Source organism: Leishmania donovani, chromosome 8 (genome assembly GCF_000227135.1).
Source record: "Leishmania donovani BPK282A1 complete genome, chromosome 8".
NCBI lineage: Eukaryota > Euglenozoa > Kinetoplastea > Trypanosomatida > Trypanosomatidae > Leishmania > Leishmania donovani.
This window is the reverse complement of record NC_018235.1, coordinates 165,307-185,931: the sequence shown is the minus strand read 5'-3', so window position 1 is coordinate 185,931 and position 20,625 is coordinate 165,307. Positions and strand designations below refer to the sequence as shown.

At 64.4% G+C, this 20,625-nt stretch overlaps 3 protein-coding genes across 3 annotated transcripts; all 3 read right to left on the bottom strand.

The window, feature by feature from the left end:
• Positions 1-162: 162 nt before the first annotated feature.
• Positions 163-7,353, bottom strand: LDBPK_080450 (hypothetical protein, conserved; the record flags this gene model as incomplete). The annotated part of the gene is made up of 1 exon (XM_003858562.1): positions 163-7,353. One exon carries the CDS (start codon positions 7,351-7,353, stop codon positions 163-165), a length of 7,191 nt encoding a protein of 2,396 aa, XP_003858610.1.
• Positions 7,354-8,638: 1,285 nt separating this feature from the next.
• On the bottom strand, positions 8,639-11,416 carry LDBPK_080440 (hypothetical protein, conserved; the record flags this gene model as incomplete). Its single annotated transcript, XM_003858561.1, has 1 exon — positions 8,639-11,416. One exon carries the CDS (start codon positions 11,414-11,416, stop codon positions 8,639-8,641), a length of 2,778 nt encoding a protein of 925 aa, XP_003858609.1.
• Positions 11,417-12,807: 1,391 nt separating this feature from the next.
• On the bottom strand, positions 12,808-18,762 carry LDBPK_080430 (hypothetical protein, conserved; the record flags this gene model as incomplete). Its single annotated transcript, XM_003858560.1, has 1 exon — positions 12,808-18,762. One exon carries the CDS (start codon positions 18,760-18,762, stop codon positions 12,808-12,810), a length of 5,955 nt encoding a protein of 1,984 aa, XP_003858608.1.
• Positions 18,763-20,625: the final 1,863 nt, after the last annotated feature.

Sequence of the window (20,625 nt, the reverse complement as noted above, 5' to 3'; positions counted from 1 at the left end):
CCATCACCGCCGCAGCCTCTCTTCCCCTTGTCCCTTCCTTATTTAGCTCACCATACGGAGAAGAGAAAGATCGGTCAAGAAGGAAACCAACACTGCCCGAAACACTCCCGGCAGCGACACGGCTAGCAGACGACGGCGGCCTCGCAGAGAGAGGCGCACCGGCTACGCCACCCGGAAGATACTTCGGCTGCCGTCCGTCAGCGCTGGCCCACGTTCACCTTCGCTAGCCATACCACCCCCGGCACTGCCGCTGTCCATCACGCCCTCCTCCTCCATGCGCAGCGCCGCCTGCTTGAGCAGCGACTTGCTTTCCGCATTGCCGACGCACATGTAAGCGAGGTCAGCAAACGACATGTCCGACCGCACCGTGCCGCCGATGCGCACGCCGACGCGATGGGCGATGGGCGGCCGCGTCACGGTTGGCAGGAAGTGTTGGCTGAGCACCTTTAGGAAGTCTGTGAAGAGGAAGTCCATGTCGCTGCTGAAGGCGGTGAAGATGTGAATGTAGTGGTGCGCGACCTCGAAGAGCGCCGACGTGACGGCGGCGAGGGCGGCTCGCTTGACGTGCGCGGGGATGGCGGTACCCGCCGCCCACGCTTCAGTGCCGGCCTCGAGTCGGCGCTTCTGCGGGCGGCGGCGCTCCTCGCTTGTTGTGGCTGGCGCGCTGCTAGCCGACCCCTCGGCTTTCCTTTCGCCAACACCCTCGCCCTCGTTCGCAGTTGCCGCGTCCACGTGCGCCGCCATCGCCGCCAGCCCACTCGCCAGCACGTTCAGCACGCGCGGCGAGAACTGCTGCGACTCCATTCCACGCATTACACACGTAAACAGCGCGCACATCAGCGGCGGCAGCATAGCAGGGCGGGACCACAGCATCTGCTGGCGCGCCGAGTGCCCTAGCCAGGTCTTCGTGAGCAGCAGGATCATCTGAACCACCTCCCTTTCGCGCAGCAGCGGCGCCGACGACGCAGCAGCGGTAGCGCTCTGCGGCGCTCGGGATCCTTCCAAGAGGGAGAGTAGCAGCAGCCACACATTGTCGAGCAGCTCCTGTGCAGCGCTGCTGCCGTTGCGAAGCTGCCAGCCACTGCGGCACGCGCCCAGTTGCTTCTGATGCGGCGGCAGCGGCGATGCCCACGTGGCAATCAACGCAGACGAGTCTGACGCGCTTGATACGGCGGGGTGCGCGGCAACGGCGGCGCAGACGCGGATGCAAAGTGAGGGTAGGGACGGACCCGCCACGCCGTGCACCCCCGCTGCTGCCAGCGACGCGGCTGCAGAGGATGCGTGCGTGAGCCACACGAGCAGGCGCTGCGCGTGTGGCAGCAGCTGCCCACCTGGCAAACGTGGGCGGACAGAAAACAAGTGCGCGATCACCTCCGCCGCTGCAGGAGCTACCAACGCGAACGAGCTCGCGGCAGCGCTCGCACGAGGCGACGCTCCTGGAATAGTGCGCGTCAGCAGCGCTTGGACGTGTTCATGCAAGAGCGGCGGTGCCTCCTCAGCAGGTAGAATGCGGAGCGCAACTGGTGACGCCCGCAGCGACGCCACCAGGCGGGTGTAAGCGGTAGAGGTGGTGGCAGCTGTCGCTGCATCGCCTTCGACGCTGGCGTTCAAGTCGTAGTAGGCGCACAGGAACGTCCTCATGCGCGTCTGCGAGTCGTCCTTGACGCCATCGGCCGTCGCAGGCCGGTCAGTGAGGGCGGCCGAAACGCACTGAAGCTTCCACAAGAGCCACAGTGCACAGACGCCTGCCTCACCTCCAACACTCGACAGCCGCATCCATATTCGGTCACACGGGTGGCGCGAGCGTTCAACACCACGCGCCGCTCCGTCCGTCGCTGTCGCCGGCACCCCAAAGAAGTCCGCCAGCTGATAGCGCAGCTCGTTGCCTGTTACACGTCTGACTCGGTCGCTGCTGCCATCCCCAGGCGCGCGCGGGCGACCGAGCACTGCAGCGAGGAATGCGTCGACATCCCCCGCGAGACGGCTCTGGCGCGCTTTCGGCTCGCTGTCGCCGTTGCTGCGAGCGCGTCTCGCGTCACCGCCGCCGCCACCGGTACGACCGCCTACACCCTTGGGCACCTGGTGCTTCCGAAAGTGAGCACTCGACCACATACACGCGAAGAGCTGGCGAAACGTGAGACACGCCCTCTGCAGCGCGGTGGCGCACGAGCTGGGCTCACTGTCGGCTGCGTGGCTGAGACGCATCACCGTACACGCCGTCCATCGCAGTTGGTCACGCCACAGCTCCTCCACCGTCTCGAGAGCACTTGACGGTGCAATGATCGCCGTCCGAAGGGGGGAAGGGTCACCGGCAGCGCAGTCTGTGTCACCAGCGCCGGCGTCTGTCCTGTCGCGCGTTCTGCGCCGCTTCTCGCCAGATGAGGCGGCAGATGCGATGTGGACGAACAAGTGCTGCTCTGAGTGCTCCTCGTCATGAGCGCGGAATTGCTCGAGAAACGCCGCCAACACGACATCGACTGCCGTATCGGAGGAGGCGCCGCTGCTTGACACTCTCGCAGCGCCGCGTGCGTGAAAGCTACTGACGACGGTGTGCAGGAACACGACCGCTGGCGTCTGCACCAGCGCCTCCAGGCTGCCGTTGGTTGCCTTGGCCCGCCACGATGCCTGCACGGCAGCCACACAGACCTGGTAGAGCAGCGCGAGCGTCATCATGCTAGCACGCAGGGCAACAGTGACCGTAGCCAAGGGCACCGACATGGCCGCCGCCGCGCTGTCACTGCACAGGTCCGTCACAGTGAAGATGCGCTTCACGAAGGACGCGGCGAAGAGTTCGGTGCACACGTCGCGCACTTCATCCTCGAACGTCAACTCCTTCAAGGCGGCAACCACCTCGACCGTCCCTCCTCCATCGGCGGCGGTGGTGGGGTCGGACGTCGTCAGCATGGTTGGCGCACTCAGGTCGCCGAGTGACGCTGCCGGCACCGTCAGTGCTTTTAAGTAGGCCACGGACATGCCGCTGCGCGACAGTACTGGGACAGATGGCCCTGCTGCCGATGAAGGCGCGACCGCCGACTCCCTCGCTAACGTCGACAGCACCCGGCGGAGCACCTCTACGGCGCGTGGCTCACTACGCAGCGTACACAGCAGCAGCGAGATGAGCTGTCGCGTGAGCAGCGCAAACATGTGCGCCGCGGTAGAGTCGTGAGGGGCCTGGGCAGGTGTTTCGACAGCCCAGCCAAGCCGCCCCTTCGCGTGATTCCGCCACACCCGCGCCACATGCGTCACTGAGCGCACCGTGTGCGCGACAACCGAGGGCCAGTACGGGTTGTGGCCCACCACCGCGTACGCTGCGACGAGCGATGTCGTGAGGGCCATCCACTGCCGCTGTGCCAGCTCGAGCCGCCGACGTGCGGACGACGACGATGCGTTCGCGAGGGACGCATCGCAGAAATCTTCAACGGAGAGCGACACGAATGCGTCGACGAGTGCGCGCAGCACCGTTCCAGGGATGCACTGCAGACACCGCGACAACCACGCCGGCGTCTCTGTTGTCGCTGCGGAAGTTAAGGCGGCGGAGCGCAGAAGGAGCGCCATCATCGAGGAGCGCGCATGCTTCTCCTTGCCGAGCGCCACCAAGCTGGTCCACTCCTCGGCAGTCATCTGATTCGCCAACCAGAGCGACACCCCGCCCGACCGCCGCTGCTGCGGCGCTGCTGCCTCATCTGCGTCGTGCCCGTCCTGTCCGAGGCAGTCCCACAGGTGCGACACCATGTCACGGAGCTCCTCTGCGGGCCCTGCGTGGGTTCCGAGGGCGACGGTCACTGCGCGCGCTAGCGACAGGCGCTGCAGGATGAGCGACGAAGGCAGGAGCTGCACCCGCAGCTGTTCCAGCGCCGACGGCGACGGCGCAAGGACTTCGCTGCCGCCATACCGCGCTGAATGTGACCGCAGCAACGGCTGCAAGTCCGCCAGTGTCAGCGATCCGACGAGGCTGCCCACGTGACTCGTGAGCTGCCACAGCGCATCCTCGAGCATGCGCAGGTAGTCGTGCACCTGCTGCGTGCCGAGGTCCTGCAGGCAAAGGATTGTCACGGCACGGCACTGGCGGATCGTGTACATGTGCTGGATCATGAGCGCACGCCTGTCGTCCAACGCGTCACCGCAAACGCCCTTCAGCTCCTCCACCGCAGCCATGAACGATGAGTTGAGTAACAGCTCCAGTTGCGTTGTGTGCTCCAGCATTGCACCCGCAGAGACGCACGTCGGTGTGACCCCAGCGAGAAGCGCTTCCATGAGTTCCAGAGCCAGAAGCATGCGCTGCAGCCGAGCGTCATCGTGCTTCTTCCGGCAAGGCCTTGCAGCGGACGACGGTTTGACCTGCTCCTCATCGTGAGCGCTGCTGCTGTTGCTGCCCTTGTTGCCTTCCTCGAGCTCCGCCGCGACGCCGCTCAGCCGCTGCAGAAGGCTTTCTGGGTCCAGTGACGCCCCGGCGGCTTCCATAACCGCCTGCCGCACCGGGGGAAGCGAAAAGACCGCACGCAGCGAGCGGATAGCGGACGCCGGATCGCCGCTGTCGTCCACGACCGAAGAGGCGGCGGCCGCGGCGCTCGCGTTAGCAGCGAAGTCGCCCCGCAGGAGTAGGGCATCGACAAGGTGCGGCAGGTCGTTGCCGCGGCCTAGACGAGCCGTAATGTCGCGCACAAAGTCCACCAACACAATCGACAGAGACGAGGGCGACGCGGAGGAGCGAAGTGAGGTGGCCGACCCCGCTGATGTGGCCGCGGTGCGCGCAGCAAGGCGGAGGATGGTGGGTAGGTTCATGTCCACCACCTGCGGCGCCACCGTCTCGTACGCCGTCAAGCACCTCGACAGGGCCGCCTCCACGGAGGCGCGTGTCGTGGGGTCGTCGTCGATGGTCAGCACCGCGCGTCCCACGGTGGCTGCGGCGGCGGCGGCGTTGACGAAAACCCCTTCTTCGGTGCGGTCGCCGTCGCTATGGGCACCGCTGCCGCTGCCCGTCTCGCTGCCGTCGTCGTCCTCGGTCCCCGTTGCCTCGCCTGTGGATCTGGGAAGTCGATGCTGCTGCGGTGGAGACCATGATGTCGACTCGATCGCACGCGATGACGTGGGGTCCAGCAGCGGGGCCACTACCTTCGCAAACAGCAAGCCCAGGCACTCGTAGCCCATCCCCTTGTTGTAGCGGATGTCTTGCGCGAGGTTGAAGAGCGGCTGCGGCAGTTCGTGATCGTTGGGAAAGCGATTGGCCTGACGTTGTGCTGCCGCCCCTGCTGTCATCTTCGTCGTGTTCACGAGAGACTTCTCTACAGTGGCGAACATGCGTGCGATGCTGCTCCACGATACGCTGCGCAGCCCGTAGCGGTCTAGCAGCTCTGCCGGGTAGGCCTCCATGAAGCGGTGAAGACCCAGAGCGAGCTGCTCGAGCAGGATGAGAGGAAGGTTTGTGTTGCCATCCTCAGACTCGTGCATCTGTCGATCTGCGCCAGCTTCGTCATCGCCGTCAGCGCTACCACCGGCGCCAGCACCACCCGCCGCTGAGCCGGCGGTGATCGACGGCCGAAGTACGGAGATGAAGGAAAGGTAGGAGGCCGCCGAGTGCTTGGAGAGCGTCGAGAGAAGCGACACACGGCTGGCGAGTGACGTCACACTGCCGCAAGTGCTGCCGCCAGCGTGGTTCGCGTGGCTCGCCGTTTGGAGGGACAAAAGAGATGTCGTTTCGGCATCACCGCTGCCGCTGCCGCGCTGCCGCTGCTGGCGGCCGCCAGCCGAGGACGCGGAGTCGGAGCCACTGCTGTGCGCTGAGGCGGCATCACTGGAGTCGCTGGACACCGAGGAAGACCGACTGCCGTGCTCTTCGTTCAGATGCATCGCCGTTTTCTTTGCCCCCTCTTTCCGCTGCTGCCGACGCGACGCCCTCTCGAGTCCGCGGCGCGCGCGGGACTGCTGCAGCAGCACAAGCCGCCGCTGCTCCTGCGCGAAGGAGGACCACGATTCACCTTGGCAGAAGCTCTCGAAAAAGAAGGGTGCGCTCACGCACCACTGCGCAAGCACGAGAGCCGCGCGCGCACGCGTGGCCTCGTCGTTGCTGTCGGCAGTAACGCCGTCCTTCAGCAGCGGCTCCACAAGCCCCGGGTCGACCGGCGGCGTAGTGGCGAAGGTGTACAACGCGTACTCGGAGGCCTGGCGAATATTGTGCTGCATCAGTCGCAGCTCGTCCTCACGGAAGTACACGACGTAGCGAGTCGCACGGTTGCACGCGGTGCTGGACAGGAGCTGGCTCAGCCAGTACTGCACGTCTTCGCAGGCACTGCAGAGCTGCGCCGTGAGCCCTTTCGGAAGGGCTGTGGCGGCGCCGAGCGCGCCGTGCAGCATGCCGAGGCGCTGGAAGAGGGAAAAGATGGAAAAGAGACTGGCGGCCGACGCGCTGGCGGATGGGGCGGCCGCTGACTGTTGCTGACTTCCTGCGATTGAGCGCCGCGCACACAGCTGGATGTAGCGATGGAGCACATCCAGCAGCGCCGGCACACGCGTCGCCGTTGTCTGATGCCCCGTTGCGCCCTTCGCAGTTTCACTGCATGCGTTCGGCGCAGCGCGCCGGGTCTGCTCTGTGGCAGCGTCGCTGCTGTCGCTGACATGCGTGAGCCGCTGTTGGAGTTGCTTGTGCTTGTTCGCAACAGCCTTCAGCAGCGCAGCGCAGGGGCGGGTGTGGTAAAGGTCGTTGATGGGATAGCTTGCCTGCACGCGTCGCAGCATCTGCGCCGTCGCAGCCACCAACACGAGCGCCTGCGCGAGGATCGACTCCCGCTGTTGCTGCTGCTGCTCCGCGCTGCTGCTGCCCGGTTGCGACTCCTGTCGTTCCTGTGTAGCGGCGCCAGAGGAGGTGGGGATACCGCCCAGCAGTAAGAGGGCAAGGTCCGTGCAGCTCGTGAGAAGATGTGCCACCGCCTTCGTAAAGTCGTCCGATGAGGCGTTGCTCCGCAGAGCACCGCCGCTTCCCATCGCTACCGTCATCTCCTTCAGCAGTGTCAAGAGCTCCAGTGCCTGGGCGTAGGCGTCCGTGAAGATAAGACAAGCAGCTGTGGCGGTGCTGACTTCAAACAAGTGCTGTGTGGTGAGGACCACCGCGAAGCTGACAGCGTAGACGAGCGCGTCTGTGTAGCGAGCTGGTGCCTTCGACACATCTGCGACACCGTTGGCGTCCCCGCCGCGGACGGCCTGCAGCGCCTCCTTCCACGTGCTCAGTAGGGTCAGGGCATAGATGTTCGCTCGTCGCGCGTCCTTGAGCGACGCACTCACAAAATCCTCTGTGCTGTGTCGCTTCAGCCCGAGAGAGCCGTACCGCTCCAGCCGTTGTAATGCCGCACACGCGATCATCGTGGCCGCTATCAAGCCCGCGGACCACGTCGCACACGGGGGTCGTGAAAGGCGAGGGCAAGTACGTGTGTGTGTGTGTGTGCGTGTCCGGATCGATTAAAGGTGACAGTCAAGGGTGGGGGTGGGGTGGTGAGAGGGCCCCTTAGTTAAGAATCGACTGAGGCACACACGCACTGGCTTTTAGAGCTATCGTGCATAACAACACCGGCAACGCCAACAAGGTGGTGGTAGTGAGGAGGAAGGGGGGGGGGCACAGACGCCAGTGGCAGAACGGAGGATGACGGGCACACACGCACATAGATGGGGCATGCAAAGAGGAGAGTGAGTGGGTAGGTAAGAGGGAGGGGGAGCCCGCGCGCGCATGTGTGTGTGTGTGAGGTGCGCGGAGAGGGGGAAGGGGACGCAGAAGCCGGCCACACTCCGGCCGTCGCAGCCGTCCTTGTGCTTCGTCTCTTCCTCAGCGCCCCCCCCCCCCGGCGTGACACTTCTGCGGCACTCGTTCAGTGGCTTCGGTGGCACACACACAGAGGCACCTTTCTCCATGATCTGCTTCAGGAGACCCTCGCACCCGTGCAGCCACAGAACCGAGCTCTTACTCGCGTGCCAAACTTCTTCATCGCAAGAAGTTATGGTAGGGAAGGGGGAGGGGGGAGATGAGCCGCGGCGCCGCGATGGACTGGCGCCCCCTCCTCTTGCTCTTGCTCGTTCGCTTTTCTCGGCTTTTATGAGAGGCACAGACGGGTGCAGACCGCATTCTTGTTAGCTCAACGACACACACACGCATGCGTACACATACACAGAGAGAGAGGGTCAGCGAGAGGGATGAGCACCGCCGCCCCCTCGCTTTTCTCCAACGGAAATCCAGAGAAGGCGCCAGCCATCTGTGTTGCCATGCAGAGATGTAGATGTAAAACAGAGAAGGTGGATTGGGTCGGAGCGGGGGGGGGTAAAGGGAGGGGGAGTGCATCAGACACACACACACACACACTCGAATACGCACGTGTGCGTATGTGCGGCAACCATCGTCATGTCGCACAAGGAAAGCGCAGACCGATGCACGAGAAGGATAGAGATGCAACGAGAGACCAACACACGGCGTAGGGGGAAGAAGGGCGTCGTGCACATACAAGCACACTTGCGTACGCGGCAGCAGCACTGACCCGCACCCACTCAACCGACCACGGGGCCGCCCGTGCCAATGTTCACGGCATCAGCAGCGAGGCGTCACACCCCGCCACCCCTCGCTCTCTGGAAAGCCACATGGACACCCACAAACGGTGGGATACTAATCCTCGTAGATAGGTGTGTCGGCCACCGCGCGCTGGCGTGCCTCGGCGGCTGTGTCGTGCGGCAGCACTGCGCCGTTGTCGTCTATGGGCAAGATGCCTGGATGCAGCACAGCGCCGGCACCGAGGACACCGACCGCGGACGCGCCGAGCGCACCACCTGCTGAGGTCGCTGCCTTGGAGAATAAGCTGCCCTGCTGCATCTGCCTCTCCAAGTAGTGGTCGACGCTCTTCTTGAGCCGCTTCTCCGTCACTTTGGTGAAGCGCGCCGCGATGTTGTTCGACTGAACCGCGAGGGACATCCCCTGCCGCTCCGCCTCGGCGCGCATGGCGCGATCCAGGAGCAGCCGGCACATTTCGCGGCACTGCTCGTCGTTCAGCACCGCCGGCTTGCCGTGCTTGCCACGGCGGTAGAGGGTTAGCTGCTCCATGATGCTGCGCTTCGCGTTCGAGCGCCAGTCCGCGGGTGCGGTGGCTGCGCCACCGTTCTGCGTCGCTGCTGCGGTCGCGCCACGCTTGCCAGCCGAGCGGCCGCCGCGGCGGTGCTCCTTGGCCTTGTCATCCTCGCCGTTTCCGCTGTACGCCGAGGCCACAGACGTCGCCCGCGACGTGTTCACAGACGCCCCCTCCACGTCCGGCGAGAGCCCGCTCACGCTGCCGCGGCTGCTTCGACGCTGGCGCGGACGGCGCGAGCGCGGTTCGTGGTCGAACAGATAGGGGTACGAGCTGGGCGCTGCGCTATGGGTGGAGTAGGACAGAGACGTGCCGTCCTCCGTGTGGATCGAGGCGTCCTCGCCTCCGCGGCCGAGAGACACGGCGCGACTGCCCGGGGCTATGGTCTCGCCCACCGATTCGAGCAATTCTGGCGCCAGCGTGCTGGCCGCGGCAAAGCCGGCGTTGAGCGGCACGGACTCGAGCGTCACCGGGGCCTCCGTGTCGCAGCGCAGGCTGTGAAACTGAAAAAACGCTTCGCGCCGGTGCACCGCTTTGGCGGCGTTCAGACGGCCCTGCTGCTGCTGCTGCTGCTGGATCAGGTGCTGCTGCGCCGATAGCGGCAGCGCCGCGGGCGTGGAGGTGGACGGCAGGAATGCCGTGCTGGTGCCGGCGAAGCTGCTCGGGTCGAGGAAAGAGGCGCCGTCGCGAGCCGCTACAGCCATGCGGTCAAAGTGCTTCTCGGCGTGGTCTCTCATGCGCTCCCGCATCGTCGAGTACGCTTGCGAGATGTAGGACGTCGGCCGCACCTTCTGCGCCTCGGCGCCGGCGTTCACGAGCAGCATCATGTCCCGCCCGCGCTTCCACTTCTCCATTGGCTTCGGCACCGCGTAGAAGCCGGTCTTTGTGAGACCACGCATGTTGGACTTCATCTCCTCATGCTGGCGACGCTGCTGGACGTACTTGCGCATCACCTCCGTAGCGTCCTCGCGCGGTGTCGCGGCGACAGCGCGCAGCTGTTCGAGCAGCGTGATGACGGACGTGTCCTGAAAGGTGCGGGTGCGCCGCTGCACCGCACGCCGCGCCCGCGCCGCGGCATAGCGGTCAAACGCGGCGGTGGATGCCGACACCTGCTTGGAGACAAGGCGGCGCACCAGATCAGCCACACTAAGCGGCGCGTCCAGCTTCCCGATTGCCTCCGACAGCGCATCCACCTCGTTGCTCGCCGCCGTCGACGCTTCTCCCCTCTCCGACCCCTTCTCCTGTTGCTGAAGGCGCTGCTCCAGCACCGACTGAAGGTACACCCGCTCCGCCGCCCTGCGGCGCAGCTCCGCGTCGATCTCGCGCACCACTTCGCCCTCTTGCTTTGTGAGCAGTAGCCCCTCGCTGGCCACCTCCTGCGCCAGCTGCCGGTACTCGTAGTCGATCTCCATCAGGTATGGGTACGCGTAGGGGCACGACGTTGAGAGGCCGGGAATGTCCGGCGCTGCCCGGGCCACATTCAGCGCTGACAGCGCCTGCCCCATTCGGTTTCCAGCGCGGACACCTCGCTGCTGGCGCCAAGTACCGCCGGCATCGCACCGGCCAGCTCCATCGCCTTCGATCTCTTCGTCCTCGGCCTCCTCGTCGGAGAAGAGGTCTGCCTCGAGCGCCGCCCACGCGCCGTCGTCGCGCTCCTTCTTTGACTTGCTCTTCTTTCCGCTGCTTGCACCTGCATTGTCGCCTTCGCCGGCCGAGCCGCGATCGCGCGCCTGCCTGTACTTGTTTTCGATGGTCATCGCCGCGAGAAGCTCATCATCACTGTCGCCGTCGTCGCGGTGCTGCACCGTCGGCGCGGACGTGACCTCCTCCCGCTCGCGCTTGGCGGCCGCCCTGGCCGCCTTCTTCGCCTCCTTGGCCGCCTTCTTTTCCCGTTTTCGCTGCTGCTTCTCCTCGTGGCGGCTGCGACTGGCGCTGCTGCGACCGTGTGCACGGCCGCCATCGTCGTCGTCGTCGAGCAGGAGGGTGTCCGAGGGCCCCTCCGCCTCGTCATTGTGCGGCCACTGCTGGGCGTGCTGGGTCCCTGCAGCGCTGCCGTCCTCGATGGCCTGAAAGCCTTCAAGAATCTGCTGCGCCGTCGCCACACCGAGGGCGGCCGCCGGGTGCGATGCCTTGGCCGTATCATGGGGGTCGTAGGGGCTGAGGTCCGCATCGGGTACCACTACGGTGCTGTCGAGTCCGAGCAGGTACACGGCTGAGTAGCCCGCCGGCAGCACCGTCTCGGTAATCTCCTCTGCGGGGATGTGCAGCGCGGGCTGGTAGACGCCGTCATAGTGAGCCCATCGCAGCTTCGATGTACCCGACATGACCAAGGATGGACGGAGGAGTTGGTGTGGGCCTGTGGTGTGTGTGTGTGGGGGGGGGGAGTGGGAGAGTCGGCGACCGGATAACGCGCAACACGAGCAACGCAATGCAAAACAGGTGTCGGCGCAAGCAGAAACCGATCCCCAAAAAGCTCTGGCGCGGTGAAGAGGACAACGTTGCAGGAGAGGGCACGAAGGGCGCCGTGTGTGTGTGTGTGTGTGCGTGCCCCTTGTCGTCGCTGTCTCCGTCGTCGACGCGAACAGCCACTGGCACCACGATCACGCTGCTGTGACGGCCACACACGTGGCACAGAGAGGAAAACCAGAGAGCAGGCACGCGGCGTCGCTGAACGATGTGTGTGTGTGTGTATGCGCGGGCGTGACTGAGCAGCGTTGCCGACAAAGGCAGGGATTACAAGGTAGAGCGGCACTGGCGTGAAGATGGAGATGGAGGCAGAGCTTGGGAAGGATCTAGGTTGCACCAAGTCGACTGGCAGCTGCTCAAGCCTGCGACTCTGCGCGTGCATGTGTAGCTGCAACACGTGTGGGGTATCATGGCCTCGCTAATCGTGGTAAGAGGTGAAGGGCAAACGATAGAGGCCATCCTCCTCGTGATTTGTCGCCCTTGCGCACACCGGCATGCCAGCACATCCGCAGATCGTTGCTGGCGGTATCATCACAACACACAGAGGCACAAAGAGAGAGAGAGAGACGGGGAGAGACACGTACACCGCAGCGTGGTACTCTGTGCTCGTGCTGTTCTGTCGTCAACGTTTGCTGCGGCGCTTCCATGTTTTTTTTTTTTTCGCGTATTCGGCGTTGTGCGCATTGTGCCTGTTAAGTCCCCCTTCTCACTTAAACGCCGCCCGACACGCCCCCTTGTGATGGCCACCACTCACGTGTGCCAGCTCCATCCCCTGCGATGGCACGTGGCCATGCCTTTCACACGTTGTTCGCGTGGACGGTGGTGGTGGTGGTGGTGGGGTAATCAAAACAACAACAAAAGAGAGGGTGGGATGGCGAGCGGCGGGCACGGTGCCCTGCCCTCTGCCTCTTGTCGCATCCACGACCTACGGGGGGGGGGTGAGGGAAGGAGTGAAGGAGGGAGAGGGAGGAGGCGGAGGGGGAGGGGCAACGAGGTGCTGCTGCGCACCTTCTCTTTGCGCCGAAGCGGGCCGCCCCTACACCCGCCCACGCGCTCAACGGCCACACAAAGACGAAAACGGTCAACCAAGCCTCTCTTCCCAGCACACACACGCACACGACTTCGTACGTCGCGCGCGCTCGCTCGCTCTCTCCAATGTTCATGCCCCTCGCCGCAAACAGCGCCTGCGCACCAGTGCACGTGGCTGCTGCACAGCAGATGGGGTGTCGGCAAACAATCCAGCGGAGTCCTACCGACGGCAACGATTACCACCACCACCGCCGCCGCCGTTCCCGCCGCGCCGACGTGGTGATCGGTCACGGCGGCGGCGACGGCCGCGGGATCCGTCGCCGTTCTCGCGCTTGTCATCATCGCTGTGCGAGGCGTCGCTACCGCCGCCCTCGTAGCGTCGGCGTTTTCGACCGCTGTTGCTGCCGTGGCCCTCGCGCTCGGAGCGGTGCCGTGATGACGACGTGTGCTGGTTCTGGTGGTCCCGGTCACGCGAGGATGACACCGGCGGCGCTGCTGCGCTATCCCCGGCCACTTCGACCGCCGCGTTCTCCTCCATCGCCTTGTCGACGTCGCTGTATGTGATCGGTATCAGCTTCACCACCGCGGCATCGATCGCAGCGTGCCGGATGCGCTGATCGGCCATCCACGACTCGACGTCCTTCTTCTCCACTCCGGCATCACGCGCCACCACGTCGAGGTTCACCTTTCGCTGCTGTGCAAACGCCTGAGGCGATACAAAGTAGTGCTTCCGCGTCTTGGGGTGCACAAAGAGCGGCGGCTGACTCGGGCCGCTGTTTGGGCCCTTGAAACCATACTGACCGCGGGCGGAGTTGAGGTAAACGGCCCAGCCGCGACTGACCACCGGGTACGGCGCCCCTACAGCGGGGTACGACCTAGCAATTGCCTTGGCGAGCAGCTGTTGCAGCTGCTCCGGCGTCGGTGCCGTCGCACCGGCGTCGCGACCGCGCTTCACGCCACTTGTCGAGGCGGCGTCCGCGGCTACGGTGTGGGCGCGACCCGATGGCCGGTACTTGATGCCCAGCAGCTCCATCGTGGCGATGTCGAGGAACACATTGCGGCGGCGCTGATCCGATGCCCATGCCTCCGCGGCCGCGGCAGTGAGCTCCGCCGGTGGTGGCAGCCCGATGGCCGCGGCCTCTTCCGCATGCATGGCGTTGGCGCGGGTGCGCACCTGATCGAGTGTGACACTGGAGGTACTCCCACCCGCGGCCGCCCCCTGCAGCAGGAGGGCTTGCGGGGTGACCGGGTACTCCTTGCCGTCCATGGGATGCTTGTAGGTTGGTGCGGTGACAGGGGCGGCTGCGCCGTCCGTCGACGACGCTGGCGCAGGGGGCGTGAAGCAGTAGTGCCCGTGTTCGCGGCTGGGTTGGCTCGTCCACCCCTCCGGCAACGCGGTGAAGGGGACCCCCGAGGGAGGGTACGTGCGCATGGCCGCCGTCCACTCTTGCCGCCATCGAGACGCGATGCTCGTCGGACCGCTGCCGCCGCCGGCACCGGACGCGTTCAATGTCGCGTGCGACACCTGCGGCTGCTGTTGCTGCGGTTGATTCCACCGAGCGTTGCGACGTGACGGAGCTCGGTAGTAGAAGATGCTAGGAATCGCTGGTGCCTCTGTGCCGCGCTTGCGCGGCGGCTGACCAGCGTTGGTCTTCCCCTTGCCGCTGTTGCTGTTGCTACCATCGTACCACTCTGCTAGCGTCGGCACCTGCAGCTGCAGTTTCGCGGATGGTTCGGCGGGGCTGAGGCGGGCAAGCACGGACTCGAAGCGGGTGATGGGGACCTCGACGGCCAAGTACGCGTCACGCAAGGTGGTGTAGACGTCGATCGTCTGCATGGCCTTGAAGGCAGTATCTAAGAGCTGCTCTGCTTCCTTCTCTCCGACCGAGGGCGCCCTTGTCGCGCTGCCGCCGCCCTCGGTTGCCGGGTGCTGCTGCTGCTGCTGCCAGCGCGTGTGCTGCAGCTCCAACAGCTTCAGGAATGCACCACAGAAGGCGGCCATCTCACGACTCAGCACCGGGGCTGTATGCGACCGGGAAAGCAACACGATGCAGTAGTAGTAGTGATCCCGCGTCAGGCACACCTCGGCGCTGGCGAGAGAGGTCGACGTCGCCGACGAGGAGAACCGGCCACAGCACAGCATCCGCAGCGCCACCTTCGCGCCGTCGCACACGTCCGCGTTCACGTAGAGACGCACCAGAGATCGATAGAGCGCCCCATCGGGGCCCCAGAGCAGGGGGAGCGCACCACTATCCTCCGCCGGGTCATGGACGCCAGTTGCGTGCATCGCTTCAGCAAACGCGTCCACGTAATTGCACGCATCGTTGCTGGCACGGCAGAACTCGCGCTGCGCCGGGGAGAGCGCGGCGAGAACGGTGTCCATCGAGCTCCCGATGGACGACACGAGATGCTTCATGGCGGCCGTTGTGCTGCCACTTTCGCCCGCAGCCACTACGGCTGCACTCGCCTCGCCGCCATTGCGCTTCTCCGCTGCTTTGTGGTGAGCGACGCGCAGCAGCCACTGCGCCAACGGACACCAGTGCGCCAGTACGTGTCGGACGAGGACGTTGGCTGCCTGCGCGTCACGCCGCAGCGCTGTTGCAACCACGACTCGAACGACATTTTCGTCGAAGAGGTACGCTGGGGCATACGGCAGAAAACGCCGTGAGAAGGCGCGGGGGTAGTGAAAGGCTAGCAGCATCGCGAGGTCGACGCCCGCGGAGGTGCGCAACAGGTAAGGGAGCAAGGCTGGCAACTGCGTCTCGGCAGGGGCCGCCTCCCCTTCCGCAGGCTCCCCTGCCTCGCCGTCGTTCGCCGCAGCAGGCGAGGCGGGCACCTCGCCGCCGTCAGCAGCACGCCGCTCCCACGCAGCGCGGATCGCCTCTGGGGTCGCCGGCGACCCCGACTCTTCAACAGTCATTGTGGCGCCAATCAGCAACGCGCGTGCAACGCGGGCGCGGAAAACGGCGACCTCGGCCGCCTGCTCGACGGTCGTCGTGGTGGTCTTATGGAGCAGGCGACCAACAAGGCTGACGTTGCGCTGCAGAAAACTGAGCAGCTCCTCGATCTCTGTCGTTGGGGCGGGCAGATCCGCAACGGCAGCCGCGGCTGCGTCCGGGATGTGCTCCAGCACGCAGTTCGACTCCTCCGAGGTGCTCTGCAGGTCCTGACCCTCGAGCACCTCACCGTCTAACAGGAACGGCTGCGCCGAGGCGGCCGACGCGGTGGCCCACGTGGCGGGAAAGGCAGCCTGGATGCGCTCCTCTAAGTCTGCCGCGATCTCTGCTGCTTCGCGCACGTGCGGCGGCATGGGCATGGGCATCGGCACCGGCATCGGCATCGGCTCGCCATACCTCAGCGGTGCTCCGCTGTTGCTGTCGGCGTGGCTCCACGGCGCTGCTGCTTGTGGGGGTGGCGGCGGATAGCTGCTACCGTCGCCGCCTGCGTAGTACGAGGGTAAAGTCGGGTCGTAGTCCCCAAGAACGCCTCCGACAGCAGCACCAGCTTCGTAGGCGTTGAGCTGCTGCTGCTGCTGCTGCGAGTCGCTGAAGGCTGACCAGTTGCTGCCGTAGCCCTGCATGCCGCCGACCTCCTCGCCTTCCGGCAGGAAGGCGTTGACGTGACCCTGCTGAGTGCGATGAGGCGGTAGTGGAGAGAAGACCCCGGTCGCCGCGTAGCCAGGCCCCGAGCTGTGCGCCAGCCCCTCATCCATAGACCACGAGAGAAGCATATCTTTCTCGTGAGGGGCTGGCGCGATGGCCTGAGAGGACGACGGCAGTTGCTGCGGCTGCTGTCCGTCCAAGTTGCCATAGCCACCGCCGCTGCCATCGCCCGACCACAAAGCCGACGACTGCTGCTGCTGCTGCTGTTCCTGCGGCAGCGGATGCTGGATCACGTCTTGCTCATCATCTGCCTCGTCCACGAGCAGCGGGTACGCCGACGGAGCGCCGCTGCCGCCGGCGGCGGTGACGGGCAGCGCGTCGGCGGCTGTGCTGATGGCACTTCGGTCTCTGTACGCATATGGCGGCGCGGCGTACGACGAAGAGGACCGCTGCGCAACGCTCGGGTACGGGGCGGCGCGTGGCAAGGGAGCAACACCCTGGTACCCGTCGTAGTACGACTCTGGCGGCGCGCCACGGCCAGCTCCGCCGTAGGGGCCGGAAGACGGGTAGTACTGTGGCGGCGGCGGATACCCGTGCGCGCCCTGCTCAGGTGCATACCCAGGCAGAGAACCATAAGGGTCACCACCGTAGCTGCCGTGACCACCACCCCAGCCAGCCCCCTCCACCGACGGCGGAGGCAGGATGCATGCGCCACCTTGGGGGCCGGTGTCCGACAGTGCGACACCATCCTCACCGACAGCCCCCCCGTCCACAGTCGCTGCCGATGCCGCCGATGTCGTTTCCTTGCCCTTGCGCCCCTTCGCTGCAGCCTCTTTCTTCTTTCCTGCGGACGGTGGCGGCTCCGTGACGGCGTTGTACTGCTGGAGCAGTGCATCCACATCCTCGAGACCGTCTTCGTCGACGAAGGTGATGGCCGTTGCGACAGTGTTTGCCGTCGCTGCTGCCGCGGCTGTGGCGGCAGCTCTGCTGCTGCCGGAACCATACCCGAACGGGTCGGACGCTGCCGCCGAGGTGGGCTGCTGCTGCTGCTGCTTCTTTTGCACGCGGCTGGCAGGGGTGCTCGACCCGAAGATGTCGATCTCGTCCGCGGCGTTTGCGGCCCACGCGGGCGGTGGGCCTTCGCCGGTCGCCTCGTCGGCGCCGCCGTTCATGCCATCGTCAGAGTCGTCGTCGTCGTCGACGCCGCCAGCGCCGACACCACCGCCGCTGCCATCGTACTCGCGCTTCTCCATGCCTTTGCGCTGCAGCTCTGCTCGTATTTTCTCCTCCAGCTGCTGCTTCTGGATGTGATACGGGATGCCCTTCTGCAGGAACTCGTGCGGGCACTGCGCCATGGTCACCAGCACGCCGTAGCGGCGGAACAGGTCAGACTGGAACTTGTAGGAACAGAAGTAGTTCCACAGGAACGAGTACACCGTTTCGGGCCGCTTCACCGGCGCATAGAAGACGCCGGGCTCGTAGCCCTCGATGACGTTGATGTCGACGGTGTTGTACTGCCGAATCGGCTCCAGCAGGAATGTGACGTCTTCAGCCGAGATGCCCTTGCCGTCGTGCAGGGTGCGACGGTAGTCGACCACCTGAAAGGTTGCGTTCGGCGGAAACTCGAAGACCGGCTTGCCGTAGTACGCGCGGAGGCCCGCGGCCTGCAGTTCTGTCAGAACCCGTCCCGCCAGCCGTACGTCCTTGCCGAGCGTCACCACCATCTGCAACAGCTCTGTTCCTTTCTTCACGAAGCGCAGCTCCGTGATGGCTGTGGAGGCGTTTTGGTAGTTCAGCAGGTCGAACATGTACTGCACCATCTGCGCCGCGTACTCGGAGGGCGTCGTGTTCTCCGGCAGCATGCCCTTCAGCGAAATAGCGATACACGAGGTAGGCCTGATCGGCTCACGATCCTGCACGCGCTCGCGGCGCTGTGGGTAGAGGCGCAGCTCCGCGACGTTCGCCGGCAGGTCGAAGCGGATCTCGCGCCAGTGCCGCGGTGGCACGAAGTGCACGAGCCCAATGAGCTTGCGGTAGTAGGTAAACACCTCTTGCGGATCCGCGTCGTCTGGCGGCATGGGGATGTCGTCGTACTGTTTCTGCTGCTGCAGACGGCGGTTGTAGCGCTCCGCCCGCTCGCCATCTATGGGGCCGCGGTAGTCGGCAAACATGGGCGCATCGTCTTCCCCTTCTCCCCGGGCCTCGGCGCCTTGGCCGTACACTTGGGGCTGCATGTACGCCTGCTGCTGCTGCTGCTGCTGCTGATTGTCGCTTCCCTGAGCGGGGTACGACGTCATGTCGTAGCCGCCCGGATCCTCCTGGCCGTAGTCACCGTATCCCTCCCCACTACCCGCCACAGGGGCACCAAGCCCATCCGCGTAGTCGCCAACACGAGACTCGGCGCTGTGCCCGTAGGCGCGCCCTTGCCTCTGCGCATCATGGCCGTCATCTTCAGCCATCGCTTGCGGCCCCGCCGATGACCGTTCATCGTCGTGACCATCGTTTGCTCCATGCGCGCCGGCATCGCCCTCGACTCTTGTGGGGGCGTCCGCCCGCTTATGGAAGTTGTACATGACTCTCGTCACCGGATTACACAACAGGGAAGGCGACAAGCGGGTTAGGAACGGACGAGATGAGGTTAGCGGTGCTGACGTAGTCCGCGGGCGCGTGCGTCACCTCCCCCTCCCTCGTATGCAGAGGCCCACGTGGCGGGAGCAAGCAAACAGCAAGGCAAAAACAATAATCAAGCGAAGGTGCGCACACAGGCACGCGTACTCCACCGTACGATCCGCTGCACGCGTATGCAAGCGCCTAGTTAGCTATGTATGTGTTTAGAGGTACAACGTACCGTGCCGGCGTCGCGGAGCTGGTGTGATGTCGGTACAGCGCCTCCTGCTCTGTAATCAAGGTGTGCGTACGAGCTTACGTATGTGCGGAGGAGAGACAGGCAGGCAGGCAGACAGATGCATACACACACACACACACACATACCGAGGATGCGCGCGTGGGATGAGGGGCGGTCCACGATGGCGTGTATGCGTTGTGCGTTTTCAGTAGCAGCCAAAAGAAAGAGGAATAACGAAGCAGCAGACACGGAGAGAGGCAAGAGTGAAGAAACACCCGAGTATAGCAGGAAGGAAGAAGAGGAGGCGATCGTGGCGCAGGGGCGCTGCGTTGGTGCAACTCGCCCCATCAGTGTCGCAGCAGCGGATTTTTCACTCTCTCACCCTCCACCCCGAACAGGATCACCCTGTGCTGAGCGAATCGGGGAGCGTGCGCATCCAGCCTTCTGTGTGCTCACGGTGGAGAAAGACATGAAAGACAAGCAAGGGCTCTTGTCATCCGTATGTGTATGCGTTGATCTGTACCGTGCGTCGCTTCGAAGGGGTGCACACTCGACCCTAGTGCGCGTGCGCACAAGCCACACTGACATGGCATGTCTCGTGCGCCGTAAGACAACACCAATCGGCTCGAGCGCCTTTTCATTCCGTGTTGTTTCGCTGCTGCGCTGCTGTCCCCACTCTCTTCCCGTCGTTGCCGTCGTACGCATCGTCTGTCATTGGTGCTCGCTTTCGCTCCTTGTATATATATATATATATATCGAGAGAGAATGGTCAGCTGTGGTGGCTTGATACGACTCAAGTCACGTGTGCTCGTCGGCCCCGTCCCTGACACTCTTTTCGGTGCGGCGCAGAGGTCAGAGGGGCGTGGTGGAGTGGGATGGATGCGAGGAGGCTTCGAAAGGCGCGGGGAGAGCGAGAATAGGTCGGCGTTGAAGGTGGTGGGTGGGTGGATGAACAGAACACACAACGGGTGGCCGAGCGAGACCACACCGCATCCACCCCATCACCCACGTCATCAAGTCTATGGTCAGAGACATTCTCATCGGCACACACAGTCACACAGACACACCGGGGCAACACACCATAAAAAAAAAGAAACAGAAAGGTACAAAAAGGCGATCACAGGGAGAATGAACCAATACACCCATACCCCGCATGCGCACATGTGTGTCCATATCCATATAAATCTATATATAGATCTATATGTATATGGATATGGATATCGCTATCGATACACGTATGCGCATGCACCCATCTCACTCTCTAGATATATATATATACCCTAGTTGCTTGTACAGCTACATCAAGAAGGACCTAAACACACACACACACACGTACAAATGCACACAGAACAACGCGTGGCAGACGCAGGCACAACGCACAGGAGGGTCGAGGTAACGGCGGTATCAGCGGAACGGATGGAAGGGATAGATGCAGATACGCCGAACAACGTTCGTACTGGTACGAGTCACAACCAAGGAGATGATAGGCACAGATACACACGCACACATACGCATAATGTACGCAAGAATAAAGAGACGAAATTGGCGCAAGCCCGCCCACCCCCACCCCCCACCCCTCCTCCGGTCCAAC